Source organism: Trichosurus vulpecula, chromosome 8 (assembly GCF_011100635.1).
Source record: "Trichosurus vulpecula isolate mTriVul1 chromosome 8, mTriVul1.pri, whole genome shotgun sequence".
In the NCBI taxonomy this organism is placed as follows: domain Eukaryota; kingdom Metazoa; phylum Chordata; class Mammalia; order Diprotodontia; family Phalangeridae; genus Trichosurus; species Trichosurus vulpecula.
The window spans coordinates 181,877,356-181,898,675 of NC_050580.1; the positions used below are offsets into that span (position 1 = coordinate 181,877,356).

The window sequence follows — 21,320 nt, forward strand, 5'->3', positions numbered from 1 at the left end:
CATGCATTATGCGAATGCCTCGCATGTGGATTTGTTGGTTCTGCTTGCCTAAAAGGTACATAAGCCCTGTCCCTCAGTTAAATAAATGGAGCTGCTCTTTACTCACTCGCCTGGCCCATGTTTCCACTGGTGGCACTAGGCTTTGTGTTAAGCATTTTACAAATGTTATCTTGTTTGATAACACAGCCTATTTTCATATGGATTAATATGTATTGTGAATTTTTGTCCCATAAAAGGTATAGATTATATTCCTCAAAGCATGCCAGCATAAAAAAGGGATGTGCTGTAGGTATGATTCAATTTAATTTTTCTGAGGAAGATTTGTGTAAGTATGGAAAGAGAAGATAGCTCATCCACTATGGTCTCCTTATCAAATGGTGATGGAGAAAGTTTAGAAGAAAAACTTTGAATTTGGACTTCCCCATTCAAACTTTATATTCTCTCATCTGAAATCTGAACCCTGGAGTCTTCACTCTGTAAGTCTGTTCTCTGATCTCTGGTCCACACTTAATTGTTACCTGCCATCTTACAAAGCTCTATACCTACAATAGCATTAACCCTCAGTCTTTCCTTTTTTAATAGCTCTGGCAGAGCACAGAGGAGATTGTAAAGGAACAGAGTATTCTGGATTATTTAGAGTTGCTAGTTCATAGAAAAAAGCAGAACAGGGATGATCACCATCTGTGTGCCATCTTTACTTGGAGGCTGGTATATCTAGCCTGAATTGAAGAAGAAGCCTCAGAGAAACCTGAGTCTCCTTCCTGCATCACTTTCCTTACTAGTTGAGTAGAGATTTCTATTTAGAAGTGAATAACTAGAAACTCTTGGGGTCTGATCCTTGATAAAATGGCTTTGGAAGGGATGGGGAGATGGCAAAGGGAGTTAGATTCCCATGGGACAGAATTTGTTTTTCACCTAAATGATTTCCCTGATGTCCCAGGTGTCTTTCCAAGAATCCTTAGTTGCTGCTTTAAGTGTTCCTTCTACATTAGCACCTTCTCCCTCATTCATAGTAGATTGGCTCCTAGGCATAGCTAGGTCCAATGAAGTAACTCCATGTTTGGGGATATATCTAGGAGGATCTCAAGAGAATATTCATTAGTTTAAAAAGGGAGGGAATAGTACACCGAGAAATCATCTTCTCTTGGGAATGAGGAAAAGTTTCATGATTCATAGGTCTTTTTACCCCCTGATGAGATATTTGCCTCACACAAATCTTCCTTTTGATAAGCTTTATGTATAACAGAATGCTCTTACTTGGCTTATCTACTGCAGATTTATGTAATTAAATTCATGCTATAAACATTGCATTTATTTTCTTTGCTTTTTACTCTCTTTTTGTGATTTTCTTCATTTCTTCTAAACCATGATGAACATATAATTTATTAAGCACCCTTTCACATTTATTGATATAAACCTAGTGTATACCATGGTTATTCCTCTGATTATATTGCTTCTATATCTGAACACACATTCAATACTTCTCATTCCACTCATTTATTTCTCTCTTTTTGTTTTACTGTTTATTAAACTAATTACGCAGATCTTATTAGGAGCAGACAGTACATTGATAGGAGGAATTATTAGGCTGCAAATTTGTCTGGAAAAAAGCTCCGTAGGTTTCAGAAGTTTGCAAAAGTTTTATACGAATCAGTCCTGAGAATCAGCAGGAAAAGAAAGTAATAATACCTCGGACAGCATTAGGAAATAAAAAGTTTCCAGGAGTAATGAAGTGATAGTCATACTCTATGATACCCTGGTCATTAGGGTTGTGAAAGGTCTTGAGACTATATTAGATGACAATGAAGAAATTGGGGATGTTTCACCTGGAAAACAGTGGACTTAATAGCTGTCTTCAAGTACTTGAAAGGGCTCACATGTGAACCCCTAGAGTTTCAAGAAAAGTTTACTTTGTTCTGAGTTGCTGGTGAGTCACATATCCTACCTGGACCCTATACAATCCACATGATTCACAGTACAATCAAATGACTGGTCCAAGTTTGATCCTCACGTCATGGCTCTTTGCCCTGTTGTTCTTTGAGTTTGTGTTCACCGGTTGTTCGATGACTGCCATCTGGAAGTTTCCCCTTTTCTCCAGGCCCCATGCAACATTAGTATTTGTCTTACTCCACATTCATGTGAGGCTGGATATTTCTCTGTAGTCTTGACAATTCCCAAGTATTTCTCCTTCTCTGACCTATATAATCCTTCTCATATTGAAGCAGTTATGTGGGTGCCTTGGGAGCACCCTATTTATGAAAGGGGAGCAGTTTACCTAATTCTTTTGTCATCCATGCTTGCTACAATACTAACAATGGTAACAGAGTTATTAACTCATATGCCTATTTTCTTATCTATATGTTATGTCAATAGATTAAATATGTCTTGAAGGCAGCCTTGATGAAAATGTAAGAACAATGGAGCATTCAAACATGATTTTTTTCCACAGAGAAGATATTTTCAGAGTCACAAAATAGATAGAAATTTGGAGAGAATGCAATGAATGGTGCTAAAGATTTTTGCTACTATCATGTAGTATTCCTTTGCAGAGCTGAAATGGATTGTAGGGTCTTCCAGAAGTTCTTATTTGTAAATAATATTGTGCTGCTTGTGTCAAGGCCCAGAATATTGAAGATTCATGGCCTCTTACAAAAAATGGAGCTAATAGGCCACAGATTATGTTATGTAGTTCAAAAAGCTGTTCATTGATTTAGCCTGTCTCTCTGTCTCTGTTTCAGTCTCTATTTCTCTCTCTCTCTCTCTCTCTCTCTCTCTCTCTCTCTCTCTCTTTCTCCCTCCCTGTGTGTGTCTGTCTTTTGTATATTAGCACTGAGGATGGTCTGGTCCATAAATTGAATAGGTGAATGGGTTGTATTTCATGTGGACCATTATGTGGTGCTTTTAACAATCCCAAGCTTTTCCATGACATAAATACTCATCCTTTTAACACCAATTATCTTCAGGAGATGAATACTATCCATCTGGAAATTAGGAAACAATAGAGTGTACAATGAATCACAATTGCAAGTGACCCAAAGGACAACAGAAAGAGGCATGGTAAGTATGAGTAGGTTAAAGTATATTACCAATGATGAATTGCCTACAAGAAGTTTCATAAAATACACCATTAAGAAAAATGGAAAGGGAGGGCTCATCATTTAGTAAGAATAGGGGAAGAGAGAAAGTTGCATTCAATTTTTGAGCATGATGTTTGAGTTTTTGTTTATTATTTTAAAAGAATTTCAGTGTTTTTGAAAACATAAGTAAGTTCTCAATATGAATTTCTTGCATTTTTAATCTTTTTAAAATTAATGCTGTATGACTTTTCTTTTTCCATCATAATCATTTCCAAAACCCCTCTTTTCTACCAATCCAATAAGTATTCATTTATCACAGAGAAGAAGAGATAAGTGTAACCTATGCACACAGTAACCATTTAACATTTTTATAGTCCCCCACCTTGGCAAGTCAATTCTTGGTTCCCAAAGCAGCCATGGGACATCTTTTATTTTCTAGGCTTACTGTTGCTTATATTGTGTGAAACCAAGAATAAGAAAAGAGAACAGTTGGTTTGTTAGCAGTGGTCTGCTGGTAAATGTTTAACCAAAGGCTCTCTGAAGAAAAATTTACTCATGATACACTTTTTTTTTTTGGAGAGGGGAAGACAGGGCAATTGAGGTTAAGTGACTTGCCCAAGGTCACAGAGCTAGTGTGTCAAGTGTCTGAGGCTGGGTTTGAACTCAGGTCCTCCTGACTCCAGGCTGGTGCTCTACTCCCTGCACCACCTAGCTGCCCCCCATGATACACTTTTAAATTTAATTTGTAGGATTCACATTTTCTTCATTTCTTTTTAAAGTCTAGAAATCAACAAAACAATAAATCAATCCCTAAATTTATTTGCCAATTTTGCAAGGTATAAATGCTTATGCTGAAAATTTAACAGCTTCCAGCACAGACCTGATAGTTTCCCAGTAGAAAAGAGACTTAGCATCCTACACCAAAATCTCTAGTGCCAGAGGTACAGGGAGGCTCCACCAAGACTCAGTGTACGAGCAATCTTTCACATCTGGGAAATACTACATCCTCATTTCTACCTCCTGAAAGTCATAGCTTCAAGATAGAGTTCTAGTTCCTTTTCTTATCTCCCCGAGTTGTTAAGGCTTTCTCTTTCTTGAAATTACTTTGTATAATTTTATGAATCCTCTGTATTTAAGAACCTTTTATGTGTTTGTTGCCTTAGCAAAATGTAAAGTCTTTGATGGCAGGGACCATTTTTTTTTGGCAGGGACCATTTTGTTTTAATTTGGTTTCACAGTTAGGTGGTTCAGTGGGTAGAGCTCTGTTATCTTCCTGACTTCAAATCTGGCCTCAGGCACTTACTAGCTGTGTGACCCTGGGCAAGTCACTTAGCTCTGTTTGCCTCAGATTGCTAATCTATAAAATGAGCTGGAGTAGGACATGGCAAACTACTCCATAATCTTTGTCAAACAAACCCCAATGGGGTCACTAAAGTGTAGGATGTGACTGAAAATCTTTTTTTTGGATTCAAATGAATGGTATGTGTGTCTTTGAGAGTCACATACAAAAAAAAGCAAACCACTAAATTGTTCCCTAAAGAAATTCATGGTTTCATAAACAATCACTTTTTGTTCTTTGTACAGTAAAATGTTCTCTTGTTGATGAAGAAAATTTGTATTCACTAAGACAATTTATAATAGTTCTAAACAAATCATGCAAAGGAGTCAACTTGTAGTTGTGTTAGATCAAAGCCTCTTTTATTTTTTCAGTTAATTTTTAATTTTAACTCCTAAAATCATGTCACCTCAGTGAATAGCCTCAGTCACAAATAGCATGAGTGGATAGTATAAAAATGTGTCAATTTCCAGCAGTTGATAGCAAAATAGAACGGGGCAATCCAAATAGCACACGATTAGCAAGGTAATGATTTTATTTAATTCTTACCGTCAGCTGAGGTTCAGCTGAACCAGGACAGTCAAGGCAAGACATAAAAAGATGAGGGATCTTTTTCAGAAGATATCTTAGCTCCTAATCCTCAGGAGTAGTAGGAGAAGAATATTCCTTTTTCAATGGTCTTTTATTTATCTTTATGTTTCTTCCATTGTTTTGCTGAAGGCAAGCACTTAATCACTGTGTGTTGAATTAAATTGTCTGTCATTAGAACATAGAGCCACATGTAAAATTCATGTATGCAGCTTTGTTTATGCTGAAGCTATCCCCATGACTTTTTTCAGAGCAGCTTTCATGTCCTTATTTCGGAGACTATAGATCAGAGGATTTAAGAATGGTGTCACCACTAAATAGAATAAGCTTATTATCTTCTGTACTTCTCCTGAGTTCTCAGATGTTGGGCTCACATACATGATCATAAGGCTCCCAAAGAAGAGGCAGACTATAGCCAGATGAGAACCACATGTGGAGAAGGCCTTACGCCGGCCAGCAGCTGAAGGAACTTTTAGCACAGCTCTTAGTAGGAGGATGTAAGAGCCAAGGATGTAGAGTATGGGGAGGAAGAGGATGAGGGAGCTTAGGATATAGAACAGAATTTCAGTGGCAGGAGCAGGAGCACATGATAGAGCTATCAATGGATCTAGGTCACAAATAATGTGGTCAATGATGTTGGGACCACAGAATGATAGCTGAGAAAGCTGGATAGTAGATAGAAAATAACTTAAGAAGCCAAGCACCCAGCACACAGACATCAAGGTGCAACAGTGCTTTAGGGTCATGATCGTTGGGTAGTGTAGTGGGTGGCAGATGGCAAGATAACGATCATAAGCCATAATACACAGGAAATAGATTTCAGTTGTACCCAAGGAGGAGAAGAAATAGAACTGGAGGAAGCAGCCAGCAAGAGAGATGATTTTAGTTTCTGAGAGGAAGTTTTCTAACATGCTGGGCACAGTGGAGTTTATATACCAGAACTCCAGAAAGGCAAAGTTCCCTAAGAGGATATACATGGGGGTGTGGAGACTCTGGTCCCACCTCACCGCACACATGATGGCCCCATTCCCTACCATGGTCAGGATATAGACTATGAAGAAAAGAGAAAAGAGTAAGATGCGTGTCTCCGAGGGAACAGAGAAACCCAAGAGGACAAATTCAGTCACAGTGTGTGTTCCTGACTTGTTCATTGAACTCCAAGCTGTGGAAAAGAGAAAAGATTATCACAACAGTGGCCTTGCATTTTAGACATTACTAGGATGAGGATTTTAATGAGGACTTTGTAGAATCTGTAGAATAAATATCTTGTAATATACAAATCAGTTTATAATAATCCCGTCTTCCTCTCCACCCACAGCCTGTCTATTTTTCCAGCAAACTCAGGCCTCAGCTTTTCTGGTGCCCCATTCAAGGAAGAGGAGAAAGGAATAAGTATTTATTAAATGACTACTTTGTGGCAGGCCTGGGCTAAGCATTCCTCCTTTGATCCTCAAATTCAGACTTCAAGTAGCCATCACTTCTTGTTTGGCGTGATACCCAAGACTCAGGTACCTGCAGAGAAAAGACTTCAGGAAAATTGTAGCAGCTTCTCAGGTATTTAAGGAAGATTTATAGTTTAAGGGAGACTTGTAGTGAAGGTAGGGTTTATTTACAGAAAGATTAACAGCCCAGTTTTCGGAGTTTCATCTAGGTTAGTTGTGGTTCTTTATATACTGTGAAACATTTACTTTCTTTCATTAGCTCAGTGGCCTCTTTTCTGAAACATCAGCAAGTGATATTTTGGCAGTATTTTAGTCTGCAGTGATTGGTCTAATCTGAATGAAAAGACAAAAATGAACTAATTACGGATCTTAAGGACTTTATATTTTATCAGGTTTTCCATTTAATTTCATAACAATAGCTGAATTGTACCTAGCACTTTAAATATATCTCATTTGCTAAAACAATATTTAGAGTTAGGTTCCATAGATATTATTATCCTGAATTTGAAGATGAGTAAACTGAGACCCTGAGCTGTAAATTTACTTGTCCACATTACAGACCTAGTAATACTGGTGGCAGGATTTGAATTTGGGTCCTTACTCCGAATTCAGCATTCTTTCTATCAAGTCATCCCTCGTAATGTAGCTAATGCGTATTAAACATACTACAAATCAATACTTTTATAGTCAAACACATCCTTACAATGTTTAGCTTTGAGTATTTAAGAAGTCTAACAGAGTCTTTTAATGCTAATAAGTCAAAAGACAATGATTCATAGTACACAGCGTATACATTTTCCATATGACTAAGCAAATATGAAACACAATGTTCAGCACAATTTTCTGCTGACAATTAAATGTATCCTTTACTGTGTCCTGGCTGATAAAGTGTATAATACTTTTCAGAACAACTATTTCTGAAAAGTTGTCTGTGAAGTAAATGTCACCATATCACAGAACCTCAGAACTGAAAGAGACCACAGAGGCCATCTAATGTGGTCTAATCCAGAGGTGTCAAACACCTAGCTTACTGGTTGCATGAGGCCCACAGACTTCCTGAGTGTGGCAGGAACTAGATTAAAATGTAATTGGGAAACATTTAACAAATAAAGAAAAATACAATAAAACATTGATAATGTTAATTTATGTCTTTTTCCCCCAGTCAATATGCAGCCCCAAGGATCCTTCTATATGATTTAGTGGCCCCATTTCTATTTGAATTTGACACCACTGGTCTAACCCACATGTGAACATGAATCCCCACCACAACGTACCTCACAAGTGGTCTGAAGACCTCCAACAAGGGGTATCCTGTTCTCTCCTGAGACTGTCCAATCTACTTTATGGTTAGCACAAATAGTGAATTCCCAATGAATGTCAAGCTTAAATCCCTTCTTAAGGACTTTGCCTGTGCTTCTTATTCTATCCTTTGCTGCCAAATAGAATAAGTCTTTCACCTGTGATAATTCTTAAAATGCTTTTCTTCTTCTGTCTTAGCATTTTTGGTTCCATTAAATAGTCCTTGGCAAGATCTTTAACCAAGGGGCATTATCTTGAGGTCCTTCACCGTTATGGTCATTATCCTTCCTCTGGGTGCTCTGCGGGTTATCCAATTTTTTTTTCTAATATGTGGCACCAAGAACTAACCATACTATTTCAGAAATGATCTGACCAGGGGAGACTCACTTTTAGACAATGATTTTTGTATGCTGTGTCTCTCTGGATGCAGTTCCATACTGAATGAGTAACTTTTGAATATCATACCATTAATTTATTTAGGTTGTAGTTCACTAAAACTCCCAGAAGGTTTTGGGGTGGAATTGCTATGTAACAAATACTCTCCTGCTCCTCCCCCCACCCCTTCCTTATAACTTTTGTCCTCTCCTTTCAATTTCCACTACCACTTTATTTCATTTTATTTTGGGACTATTTATTTATTTAATATTTTTAGTTTTCAGTGTTGATTTTCATAAGAGTTTGAATTACAAATTTTCTTCCCGTTTCTACCCGCCCCCCCAGTCCAAGATGGCATATATTCTGGTTGCCCTGTTCCCCAGTCAGCCCTCACTTTTGTCACCCCAGTCCCCCCCATCACCTTTTCCCTTACTTTCTTGTAGGGCAAGTTAGATTTCTATTCCCCATTGTCTGTGTATCTTATTTTGTAGTTACATGCAAAAACTTTTTTTGAACATCTGCTTTTAAAACTCTGAGTTCCAAATTCTCTCCCCTCTTCCCTCCCCACCCACCATCCCTAAGAAGGCAATTCCACATAGGCCACATGCGTATCATTATGTAAAACCCTTCCACAATACTCATGTTGTGAAAGACTAACTATATATTGCTCCTTCCTGTCCTATCCCACTTTATTCAATTTTCTCCCTTGACCTTTATGAAAGTGTGTTTTTGATTAGCTTTCCCCCCATCTGTCCTCCCTTCTATCATTCCCCCTTTTTTATCTCCTTCCTCCATCTTTCCTATGGGGTAAGATACCCAATTGAGTCCACTACCACTTTAGCAGTACAGGTCTTCATTACCTATTGATTAGACTATAATTGCTTCTTAATTTGTCTTCCTGACTCCTGTCTCTCTTAGCCCCAATCAGTCCTACAGAGATTGTGTCATGCTACTGCCAACGATCTTATGACTTCCTGTTACCTATTGATCACCAAAGTCCTTTCCAGTTCTTACAGGCTATGCTTCTGAATTCCTTATCCTTGTTGGTATTCAAAGCCTAATCTACTTTTCTGGATGACACATGACTGGCACATCTAAAAAGAAAGAAATGGTCTAAGAATGTACTTATCAGGCTTCTGCAGAGCTTGAAACCACAACTTTTGAAAGATAACTGTGTTAACTCTGCGCAGATCAGTACAGTTTGACAAAAGGACCATAATTCAGGAAACAATTTGGGGAACACACAGCATATACTCATCTGGATACCTTACCTTCAGGGACAGCTGATTGTGCACTGAATAGAGTGCTAGGCCTACAGTGAGGAAGACTTGAGTTCAAATTTGGCCTGAGGAATTTACTAGCTGTGTGACCCTGGGCAAGTCACTGAACTGCTGTTTGCTTCAGTTTCTTCAACTGTAAATGGTGATAATAATAGTACCCAACTTGCAGGGTTGTTGTGAGGATCAAATGAAGTGATGTTTGTAAGAAGAACTTAGCCAAGTTCTGGGCACATAGTAAATTCTACATAATTGCTAACTCCCTTCTCTGGAGGGAAATCATGCTAGCAGGATATACATGCAAACATATACAAAAGGGAATAGAATTTAGGACCCAACATAGATAGAGATGTGTTGTCTCATCTCAACACAAGGCTGAAATCTTTTCATCTCTCTCCTTATATTTGCTTCCTATGCATTCATAGTACTGTGAAGACCAGCAGAAACTATATCATTAATTCATCGGTTGTGGCTTACTACTACAATTTTCTGGTTAATAAAAGACTATAGCCTAGCAGAGAGACCAGGGCACTCTCCTGATCTTGTGACTATATGAGCTGGGTTCCTGCCCCAAAGAAGATCAGCAGGGTTACCTTTTCATTGTTCTAGCAACAACAGCCTTATCTCCTACTCACAGTGTTGTGCTAGAACCAGATCAGAGGATAGTTCAGTTTTTACTGTGAGCATTTACACTTGGGAGTCAGCAGACAGTATCCATCAGGACTTGATTTATTGTTTTGCTGACTATCTAAAATTCTCTTGGAGAGAATGATAACAGTATTGTTTAAGCTAAAGGAGTATTGTGCCCCCCAACAAATTTGTAAACATTTTTCAGCACACCTGTTCTCTTATTCTTGAGTCAAACTGATTATTACCCCTCTTTGAACATGCCTAGCACTTTTATTCAGCTTGGTGCCTTGAGGTATGCTGCTTTCTTTTCTCAATATGGTCATTCCTTTCCAAACCTACTGGTGAAGTTCTATTCTTTCTTATAATTTTATATAGAAATATGAAAGGTATCTTTCCAACTGGGTGTTCAGAGTTAAGTGTATTTTCTCTATAAATCTGTATATCACACGATTTCTCATAGGAAAACTGAATGGACTGCCTAGATTGTATTTCCGGAGTTGATATAATTTAGGAACAATTTAATCTGGGGTTAAGGCAGCAGGAAACATAGACACTCAGCAAAGGCAACAAATCAGTATAGAGGAATAAGCTGACAAAGGGGAAGATCATCTGTACTTGAAACTATCAAATAGGACAGGGAGTCATAATGGGGGGAATGTTACTGAAACATAAGTTGAAGGCATCATAAAATCCTTCAAAGCCAATTACTGGGTACTGCAAATCAACACAGTCTCTTAATGATAAATTCTGTACTAATAAGTTTCTATGTATTGTTTATATGTCATGAATTATGCCTTATGACTTCATTCAGGAAGAAGGGATTCTAAAGCTGAGGATCACTCATGGACTTTTGAATGAATATTCAATATTAACAATATCTTGTTGGAGCTCAATGTTGGGAGGACTGCTGAGAATGCCAATTTCCAAATTAAGTAAAACTCTACTGTAACAAGCCTATATTTATATAAATGTACAGTGATACATAAGAATTGTAGGTCTCAAAGCATTCCAGAATTACAGAGATTAACTATAGATATAACTCAGATTTCCCTAGGAAGAATTGTGTAATGTAGAGGCGTGGAAAGCAAAGATGGCTACCCACTATGGTCTCCTCATCAAACAGTCATGGCAAGAGACGAGAAGAGAAACACTAAGTTTAGGCTTTCCATTCAAATGATTCATCCACTCACCTGAAACTAAGCACTCTGCATTCTGCACTCTGTAGGGCTTTCTTCTGACCTCTAATCCAAACTTAATTGTCACTCAACATCTTAGAAAGCTTTGTACTAATCATGGCATTAATTTTGGAACTTTCCTTTTCTCAGCTCTGATGGAATACAGAATAGATTGTACAGCAACAGAGTATGCTGTGTTCCTTCCAGGAATTAGTGAATAGTAGAAAGTAGAAAAATGATGATCAGATGATCCCCAGCTTAGATGTTGTCTTTACTTGGTGGTTGGCACTTCTAGTCTGGACTGAAGAAGAAACTTCTGAAAAACCTGAGTGACCTTTCTGGACCCCTTCCCTTATTGGTCAGATAGATGAAGTTGTTCAGTGAGTGATATATGATGTTTGTTTTTAAAAAATTAATAGCTCAAAACTCTTGGAATCTGATTCCTGATGAAGAGGATTTAAAAGGGGGTTGTGGAGATGGCAGAGAGTCAGTCTCCCACAGGACTTGATTTATATTTCATGTAAATTATTTCTTTGAAGTCCCAGGTTTCTTCTCAGGCATTGTTAGTTGCTCCCTTAAATATCCCTCCTGCCTTAGCACCACCTCCCTCATCAATCTGGGTGTACATTGGCTCCTTTGGTGTAACTAGATACAATGAAGTAGATAAAAGCTTGAGGAACTATCTTGGTGGATCTCAGGAGAGCTTCCTTTTTTTTTAAAGGGGAGAGCAGTCTACTGAGAATCCATTGTCTCTTGGGAATAAGGAAAAGGTTAATGATCCACCGGTATCTTCACTGCCTGATGAAATGTTTGCCTCACACACTTCTGCCTTCTAATGATGTAAATTGGTGACAGAATTTTTTTAGTCACTTTTTATTATTACTAAAACTTAAATACACAACAAGAAAAGAAAAAGAAACATATTATAAATTTAAACATAGAAACTTAAATACATCATAAGAGAAGAAAGCATGTCATGTGCACAGCAGAAAGAGAGGATTCAAAATATATAGCAATAAATTTACATTTCAAGAAAACCTTTGTGAGTACTATGCGTTGTACTGAGAGCTGTCCATTTTTCTTTGCTTCCTTGTTAATGTTCTTTTTCTCTCTGCTGTATACTTATTACTTTGTTCTTCCCCCCCCCGCTTCCCCCCCCACTTTGAAGGCTATGATTAAGCACAGATATATTTATGCATAGATATATCTATAGATATATAGATACACATACTTATACGTACATACATACATAGACATATACTTTCCCTGACAAACTCTACTTCTGATCTTTGTTTTTATGTTCGTGATTATCTCTTATTTCCTATCCCTTTTAACTCTTCAACTTTACTTCTACCCTCTACCTTGCCCTCCTACTACTTAATCTAATCCCCCTTCAAGGTTCCTTCTTTTTTCCTCCCATTCCCTTAAATCTAAATACCCTTCTATACTCCCCTTTGACCTATTCCCTGACCCTCCCCTCTAAAGATCCCTCCCTTTTCCTCCCAAGGATCCCTCCCTTGTCTTCCCATTCCCATTAATCTAAATACCCTTTTATGCCCCTCCAAACTATTCCCTCACCTGCCCCTCTAGATATTCCTCCCTTATTCTCACCCTCCTCCCTATCCCCTTAACATTTTATTTCTTTCTGAATTTAGAAGAGTTTTATACACACACACACACACACACACACACACACACACACACACACACATATATATGCATATTATTCCCTTTTGAACCCATTCCTGATGAAAGTATGTTTCCAGAACTAATAGCCTGCCTCCCCCATCTAATCCCTCTGTGTTGCTTCTTCCTTTTTCATCTCATTTGTATAAAATAATTACTCTTTTTAGCTGTTCCTAGATGGTTTTATTTTTTAAGTCACATCACACTCAGGTCTACCCCAGTATTTCTTATGAACTAACCAATTACTAATAACAATCTTGGATATAGGTTTTACATTTTATATACATAAAAAGTAAGCAGTCTATCCTTATTGAGTCTCTTGCAATTAGTCTTTGGTTTGCACCTTATATTTCTCTTGACTCTTGTATGTCAAATCTTCTATTAAGTGCAATTTAAAAAAAAAAACAAAGTCCTGGATGTCTAACAGTTCATTAAATGTCCACTTTTTCCATTCAGGATCATGTTTAGCTTTGATACATTTGATATTTGATAGGTATGATATTTTATGCTGGAACCCCAGTTCTTTTGATCTTTGATATATAGTGTTCCAAGACCTGCAGTCTTTTAGTGTCACTGCTGCTCAGTCTTGTGTGATTCTAATTGTGGCACTACCATATTTAAATTGTTTTTTCTTGTTGCTCATACTATTTTATCCTTGAGCTGGGGGTTTTGGAATTTGACTATAATATTCCTATGGGTTTACCTCATAGGGTCTCTTTGAGGTGGCAAATGGTGGATTTTTTTTTCTATTTCTACTTTCCCCTCTTGTTCTAATGCTTCAGGACAATTTTCTTTCATTATTTTCTGTATTATTGTATCAAACTTCTTTTTTGATGATAGATTTCAGGTAGCCCAATTATTTTTATGTTTTCTCTTCTTGATCTGTTCTCTAGATCAGTTCTTTTTCTTATGGGATGCTTCATATCCTCTCATATTTTTTCGTTCTTTATATTTTGTTTTATTATTTCTTGATTTCTTATAACTTTGCTGGCTTCCCCTTGCCTGATTCTGATTTTCAAGGAGTTGATTGCTTCCTTAGTATTCTGGATCTCCTTTTCTAATTGGTTGACTTTATTTTCATAATCTTGTTTTTCTTGGATTGTTCTTGTTATTTTTTTTTTGTTTTTCCTCAGTCTCTCTCATTGGATTTTTAAAGTCTTTTTAAAGTTCTTCTGTAAATTCTTTTTGAGCAAGTAACCATTTGACATTACTTTTTGGGGTAGAAGAGGATGTATACTTCAAAATCCTCCTCTGAAGATGAACCCTAGTCTTCTCTATTCCCATAGTAACTCTCTATGGTTGAATTTCTTCTCCTTTGCCTATGCATTTTTTTAATTCATAGTAGCTCAGTTTTTATAATTACCTCTAGTCCTGGGGTATGGGAGATGGTGCCTCTGGCCTCAGATCCTTCTTCAGTTTTCCCCTTGGCCTTGTAACTGGAACCAACACCTCCCTCTTCTTGTAAGTGCCCACAGCCAGTGGCATCTGCCCTACTGCTTCTGCACTCACTGAGTGTGTGCTGATTCCTTTTTGCCCCTGCTGCATCTCTGCAGCCCTTCCAGGCCTAGTGTTCCTTGTCAGCAGAGGTTCCTTCAATCTTCCCTAGCTCAGACACCCAACCCCCCTCACTGTCCTGGGGTAAAAGTTCCTGTGGCTGGGGCAGAGGCAGCCTCCCAACCCAGCAAACCCCAGGGCTTGTGGATTCTTGTTTACGTGCACCTAGGATGTAGTCTGGAGGAGTTTATTCTTCATAGGGACCAAACCTCATCCTGGAACTTGTCTTCAGATCTTCTCCAATTGGCCCAGGAGGACCCCTGTTCTGCCCCTACTCATATTTATTTTTACTGCTCAACATTGGCCTTGAGCTGCTATTTCATCTCTTCTGTGGGGGAAAATTTTGAGAGCTTGGGATTTTATGACCTACTTTGCCATCTTCCCAGAATCTTCTCTTAGTTGCTTTTTCAAGTGCAAATTTCCATCATTAACTGTATCCCACAAAATTAAGGTTATAAGCCCTACATGTAATTTTTTCATTTCTTACTCTATCTCTATGATTTTCTTCATTTCTGCCAAACCATGATGATCATATAATTTTTAAAATGCCTTTCAGAAAAATTGAATTAATCCTAACCTATGTCATGATCATTCCCCTAATTAAATAGCTAGTATCAGCTTATAGAGGGGCAACTAGATTGTACAGTGAATAAAGTGCATGGCCTGGAGTCAGGAAACTCATCTTTGTGAATTCAAATTTGGCCTCAGATACTTACTAGCTTTGCGACCCTGGGCAAGTCACTTAACCCTGATAGCTTCAGTTTCCTCATGTGTAAAATGAGTCAGAGAAGGACATGACACAAGCACTCCAATGTCTTTCATCAAGGAAACCTTAAATGGGGTCACAAAATGTCAGACATGACTGAATAATGTTTTGTAATGCTAGAGGGGTATTAAGCAGAGTGGAGATATAGGGGAGTAGACTGATAAGCTAAAAATTTAGAACCTCCAGCATACCCCTGGCTGTTTCCTAATGAAGAAGACATGTTTAGCATCCTACACTATAAATCTGTTTTGTTTCTTTATTTTAGCTTTCCAAACCATATTGCTTCAGCAAATGGTGCTAAGAAGAAATGGGATGAGTTGATTATATAAAAATGTGTCTTTTGTCAGATGCCGATGTCAAAATAGAAAGGACAATCCAAATAGTACAGAATCAATATTATCATTTTGACACATATAAGATCGTCTATATTTGACAGTTAATGGTTCTACTTTATTCTTAATGTCACTCAGCTGAAGTTCAAATGGACCAGGACAGACATGAATGGATAAAGGATGGGAAAACTTCCTGGGATGATGCCTTCTTTCAGTTCATGGAATTATTATGATCTTCAGGCTAGTGGGAGAATGTTCTTTTCTCAATGATTTTTTATTTATCTTTGTATCTCCTCCAATATCTTGCTCATAACAAGCATATGGTTAATGTTTGTTGAAGTCATTAGACTAATGGACGACACATAAAATTCGTATATGTTAATGTTTATTCTAAAATTACCCTCATGACTTTCCTTAGAGTATCCTTTGTCTTGTTTCAAAGGCTATATATATCAGGAAGTTTAAGAAGAGAATCACCACTGAATAAAACAAGGTTGTTTTCTTCTGTACTTCTCCTGCGCTCTCAGATGTTGGATTCACATACATGATCACAGGCTCGCAAAGAAGAGACAGGCCACAGCCAGATGGGATCCATGTATGGAGAAGGCTGTATGTTGGCCAGCACCTGAAGGAACTTGCAGCAGTGTTCTTAGAAGGAGAATGTAAGAGCCAAGGATGTAGAGTATATGGAGGAAGATGATGAGGGAGCTTAGGATATAGAGCAGAATTTCCATGGCAGCAGGAGGAAAACATGACAGGGTCATCAGTGGGTCTATGTCAGAAATAAAATGTTCAATAATGTTGGGACCACAGAATGACTGCACATGTATAACCTATATCAAATTGTGTTCCATATCAGGGAGAGAAGGGAGGATGGGGTAGAATTTGGAACTTAAAATTTACAGAAAGAATGTTAAAAATTTTTACACATAATTGGAAAAAATAAAATATTCAAAACATGGAGGCAAGAGAGTCAGAAGTTCTACCAAATCAAAACCTCAGTCTATATAGTTCCCCCCAAGTAGATTTTCAATTTTAGTTTCTAAAATCATATTGCTTCAGTAAATGGCCAAAGGCATAAATAAGGCAAGTAGATTATATAAAAATGCTGTCTCTTCCTGAAGCCTATAGCAAAACAAAATGGGATAGTTCAAACAGCATAGAATCAGTGAAACTATAATGATACCTCCAAGATCAGGCATGTTTGTAAGGTAATAGTTCTACCTGATTCTTTTATTCTATTCTTCAAACATGCCTTTGATTTTTACATTACAGGTATTTCTAGATTTATACCGTTGTCTCCCCCTCCCCCCATTGAAGTCTCCTTTGAAACAAAGGAAAACAACTATGAAAAGTACCTCATAATCACCATATTTAATAATATATACAACATTGTACCCTAATATATCCCTACCCTTCCCCCTGCCCCCCACTTCTATTACAAGGAGACAGGCATGTTCTTTAGGATCATTTCCCCCCTTTCTCAATCATTCAGAGCTCAAGTTCCTTCTTGAGATATTTTCCTTTCTATTTTAGTTGTTGTTGTGCATAGTGTACTGTTTTTGCTTTTCTTAATCCACATTAGTTCATATAAATCTTCCTATTTTTCTCTGAATTCCTTTCGTCATATTGTAAAATAATATTAATTACATTTATATATCACAGTTTACTCAGGTATTCTCCATCTGATGAGCATTCACATTGTTTCCAGTATTTTGCTACTTTAGAGAGTCTTGCTATGATTCTTGGTTCTGTCTTTCAACTCTTTGGGGCCTATGTCTAGTGAAAGGATTTATTTGGTCAAAAATGTGATCAGTTAGGTTAAATTTTTAAAAAATGATTTTAAATGGTTAGCTAGAATGGTTGGACTTATTCCAGCTCAACCAACAATACGTGTCTCCCTTTCTTCCCTCAAACGTTGACTATTCCCCTTGTTGTTATCTTGGTCAGGGTGAAAGGAAATACCTCAGCGATCTTTTAATTTGCATGTTTGTATTATTATTGATATGGAGCACATTTCCAAATAGCAATTAGTACAATTTAAAATGTGCAATTCTTTAAAAAGTGTTCATATCGTTTGATCCTTTATCTATTGAGGAATGGCCATGGCTCTCTTTTGTATCCTCAAGGGGCAAGGTAGTGCTGTGAACACAACTGGTATTCCATAAATTCTTCCTATTGATTCAATTCAGCAAATATTTATTGAAATAATTTGATATTAATGAATAATGAGAAGGAAAAACTATTAGGGCTCTGAAATTAAGTGTAAAAGTACTATTAAAATTAGAGACTTTCCCTTTCATCTCCCCTTTAAAAAGTAAATTGAATCTTATTTCAAAATTTCCTTTCATTTAGAAAGCTTGAGGAGTTTGACAGTTTTGCCTCTGGAGTCCCAAATTTCTTCTTTGCCTGTATTTGGATTCGTCTTGTGTTTTCTCTCTGAATTTACCTCCCCTGCCCACCAAGCAAAAGGAAAGTGAGAAACCAGAGACTCCAGCTGATACCTAGTGCAATGTCTTCATTCATTTTACACTTGCCTTACTGGGAAGTCCGAGGACACAAATCTGGATTAGGCTCTGTGTTGGGAATGCCAAGTCTGAATTAGAAGAAGGAACAGTTGAGGAGCTGTCTCTGCTAAGCAAGTTGTGTAGAAGGGAGGGAGGACAATGGTGATTACAGAGGTAAGCTGCTTCATGGGATAGATGGAAACACCTGATCAGACAGCCTTTGTGCCTCCTGTCCTCTGGAAATCTTGAAAAGGCCTTTGGCCTTTCACAGGAAAATCTTCTCCAATCCCACAAGTAACAAGAAGAGCACAGCAGATAGAAGCCTAGTTAGCTCAGTATGCCATGACCCAGACAGATGGAGCTCTTTCAATACTCAATTTAGAAAATGGAGTGGAGGCTGACTCAGTGAATTAAGAGTAAATGTCTCCCTGATTCTTTCTGTTATTGAGTTGAGGTTCAGATAGACCAGGACATAGTGTACATGAAAGGATAAGGAATCATCCTGAGAAGATGTTCTCAACTCATCACCTGAAATATAACCTTCAGCACAGTGGGAGACTGTGCCTTTCTCAATTGTCTTTATTGAGCTTTGTATTTCCTCCAGTGTTTTGCCCATGGCAAGCATGTAATCAATGTTTGTTGAACTGTGTTAGAGTATAGAACCACATGTAAAATTCACATATGTGGCTTGTTAATTTGAAGTGATTCCAATGACTTTTCTTAGAGCAGCCTTCATCTCCTTGTTTCGGAGGCTATAGATCATGGGATTTAAAAATGGTGTCACAACTGAATAGAACAATGTTATTATCTTCTGTACTTCTCCTGAGTTCTCAGATGTTGGGCTCACATACATGATCATAAGACTCCCAAAGAAGAGGCAAACTACAGCCAGATGGGATCCACATGTGGAGAAGGCCTTACGCCGGCCAGCTGCTGAGGGGACTTGCAGCACAGCTCTTAATAGCAGGATGTAAGAGCCAAGGATGTACAACATGGTGAGGATGATGATGAGGGAGCTTAGGATATAGAACAGAATTTCAGTAGCAGGAGCAGGGGCACATGATAGAGCCATCAATGGATCTATGTCACAAATAATGTGGTCAATGATGTTGGGACCACAAAATGTCAGCTGGGATAGTTGTACAGCAGAGAGAGAATAACTTAAGAAGCCAAGCACCCAGCACACAGACATCAAGGTGTAACAGCGCTGTAAGGTCATTTTGGTTGGGTAGTGTAGTGGGCGGCAGATGGCAAGATAACGATCATAAGCCATGATGCACAAAAAATAGACTTCAGTTGTACCAAGGGAAGAGAAGAAATAGAACTGGAGGAAGCAGCCAGCAAAAGAGATGGTTTTGGTTTCTGAGAGGAAGTTTTGTAACATGCTGGGAACAGTGGATGTGATGTACCAGATCTCTAGGAAGGCAAAATTCCCCAGTAGGATGTACATGGGGGTGTGGAGACTCTGGTCCCACCTCACTGCACAGACAATGGCCCCATTCCCCATCAAGGTCAGGATATAGACTATCAAGAATAAAGAAAAGAGTAAGATTTGTATCTCCCAGTGATCAGGGAAGCCCAGGAGGACAAATTCAGTCACAGCATGTGCTCCTGACTTGTTCATTGGTCCCTGAGCTGTGGAAAAGACAGAAGACACAATTACATTAGTTGCTTTCTATCTTGGGAATTTCTAGGACAAGGATTTTAATTTGATTTTTGTGGAGTTTCTAGGGCTAGTAACTTAGCCTTATGGAAACCAGCCTTAATAATTTCAGCTTCCATCCAGCCTGTAGTCTAATTTTTTTTTGTCCCAGCCAGCCCATACTTCAGCTTTCTTGTACCACCCTTCAGACTTCAACTTGTCATCATTTCTTGCTTACTCGAGTCTTAAGACTTAGGTCCCTGTAAAGAAAAAGACCATAAGTTTTCCCTTCCCCTTGGTCATTAAGATTGTGTCCACCTCTTAGGTGGTTAGGAGGATTTGCTATTTAAGGGAAACTTTTAATGGGTGTATGGTACAGTTACAGCTAGGGAGGTGAACAATTCAATTTACAAAGCTTCTACGTTAGTTGTGATTCTTTTCCTACTGTGAAATATTTGCTTACTTTCCTTCTTCTGTGGCAGCACATAATACCAAGTACTCTTGTCACGTTCTAAAATACTAACAATATTTTATTTTGAAGTGTTTGGTCTAATCTGAATGAAATATCTTTTTTCAACTATCCCTGCCAAGAAAACAATGTTCTATTCCAAAGTCCTTGATTTCATTCTTATTAAGGACCTTGACTTAATTAAGGTTAGGAAGGAATCCTTACTCAAATAGATTTGGTTGGTTATGAGACTAAGTGCAGGAACTTTGTTTTTTGAATACTTAAATTAAAAGAAAAATATCTTGAGCTTACCTTTAACCAGTTTGAAAGACACGTCATCATGGGATATGTTTAAATAGGAAATGTTCTTTTGTTAACCAAAGAAACTCTTAGCTTTATTGTGGACTGAATGAAGGGATGGAACCTTTTGTTGCACCCTGGACCTAACCTTGGTTTTCCAGGAAGACAGATCATCTTCAAGGGTTCATCTCTCCTCATGCAGAAGAGATGTGCAAGAAAGAGCTTCTACAGTAGAGAGGAAAATGGGGTGATGGTGGTGGGCAACACTTGAATCTCTCTCATCAGAATTGATTCAAAAAGCCAAGAACATATATATGTGTGTATAAATATGTACATACATATATATTCACACATGTTTGTATATACACATATATACTTATATGTATTTATGTATGTATACACACACTCAGTTGTGTGTAGAAATTTATCTTTTTATAAAGGGAAGAAGGAAAGGAAGGGTATAAAAGAAAATGAGAGGTTATAAAAGGGAAGATAGATTAAGAAATGCAGTAGTCAGAAGTGAAACAATTTTGAGAAGGGAACAGGGTAAAAAGAGAGAGAGAGAAGGATAAACAGAAAAAAATAGGATGGGAAGAAATATACAGCCAGTAATCATAACTGTGATGTGAATATAACTGTGAACTCACCCATAAAATGGAAGCAGATAGCACAATGGATTAGACATCAGTATCCAAAAATATGTTGTTTACAAGAGACACACTTGAAAAGAAACATACACACAGAATTAAAATAAGGGCTTGAACAGGATCCATTATACTTCAGCTGAAATAAAAAAGGCAGGAGTAGCATTCTATCTCAGATAAAGCAAAATAAAAAACAGACCTAATCAAAATACATAATCAAGGAAAATACATTTTGCTAAAGT

The 21,320-nt window shown here is 37.8% G+C and overlaps 2 protein-coding genes across 2 annotated transcripts; both read right to left on the bottom strand.

Moving 5' to 3' along the window:
• Positions 1-5,219: 5,219 nt before the first annotated feature.
• LOC118829402 (olfactory receptor 11H4-like) lies at positions 5,220-6,173 on the bottom strand. Its single transcript, XM_036736421.1, has one exon. It carries the CDS (start codon positions 6,150-6,152, stop codon positions 5,220-5,222), a length of 933 nt encoding a protein of 310 aa, XP_036592316.1. The 5' UTR covers positions 6,153-6,173.
• Positions 6,174-18,735: 12,562 nt separating this feature from the next.
• LOC118829297 (olfactory receptor 11H4-like) lies at positions 18,736-19,698 on the bottom strand. Its single transcript, XM_036736305.1, has one exon. It carries the CDS (start codon positions 19,666-19,668, stop codon positions 18,736-18,738), a length of 933 nt encoding a protein of 310 aa, XP_036592200.1. The 5' UTR covers positions 19,669-19,698.
• Between the last annotated feature and the right edge of the window lie 1,622 nt (positions 19,699-21,320).

Bases quoted from the DNA above. Each gene is read 5' to 3' on its own strand.
- LOC118829402 (XM_036736421.1), bottom strand. From the start codon at position 6,152: ATGAACAAGTCAGGAACACACACTGTGACTGAATTTGTCCTCTTGGGT.
- LOC118829297 (XM_036736305.1), bottom strand. From the start codon at position 19,668: ATGAACAAGTCAGGAGCACATGCTGTGACTGAATTTGTCCTCCTGGGC.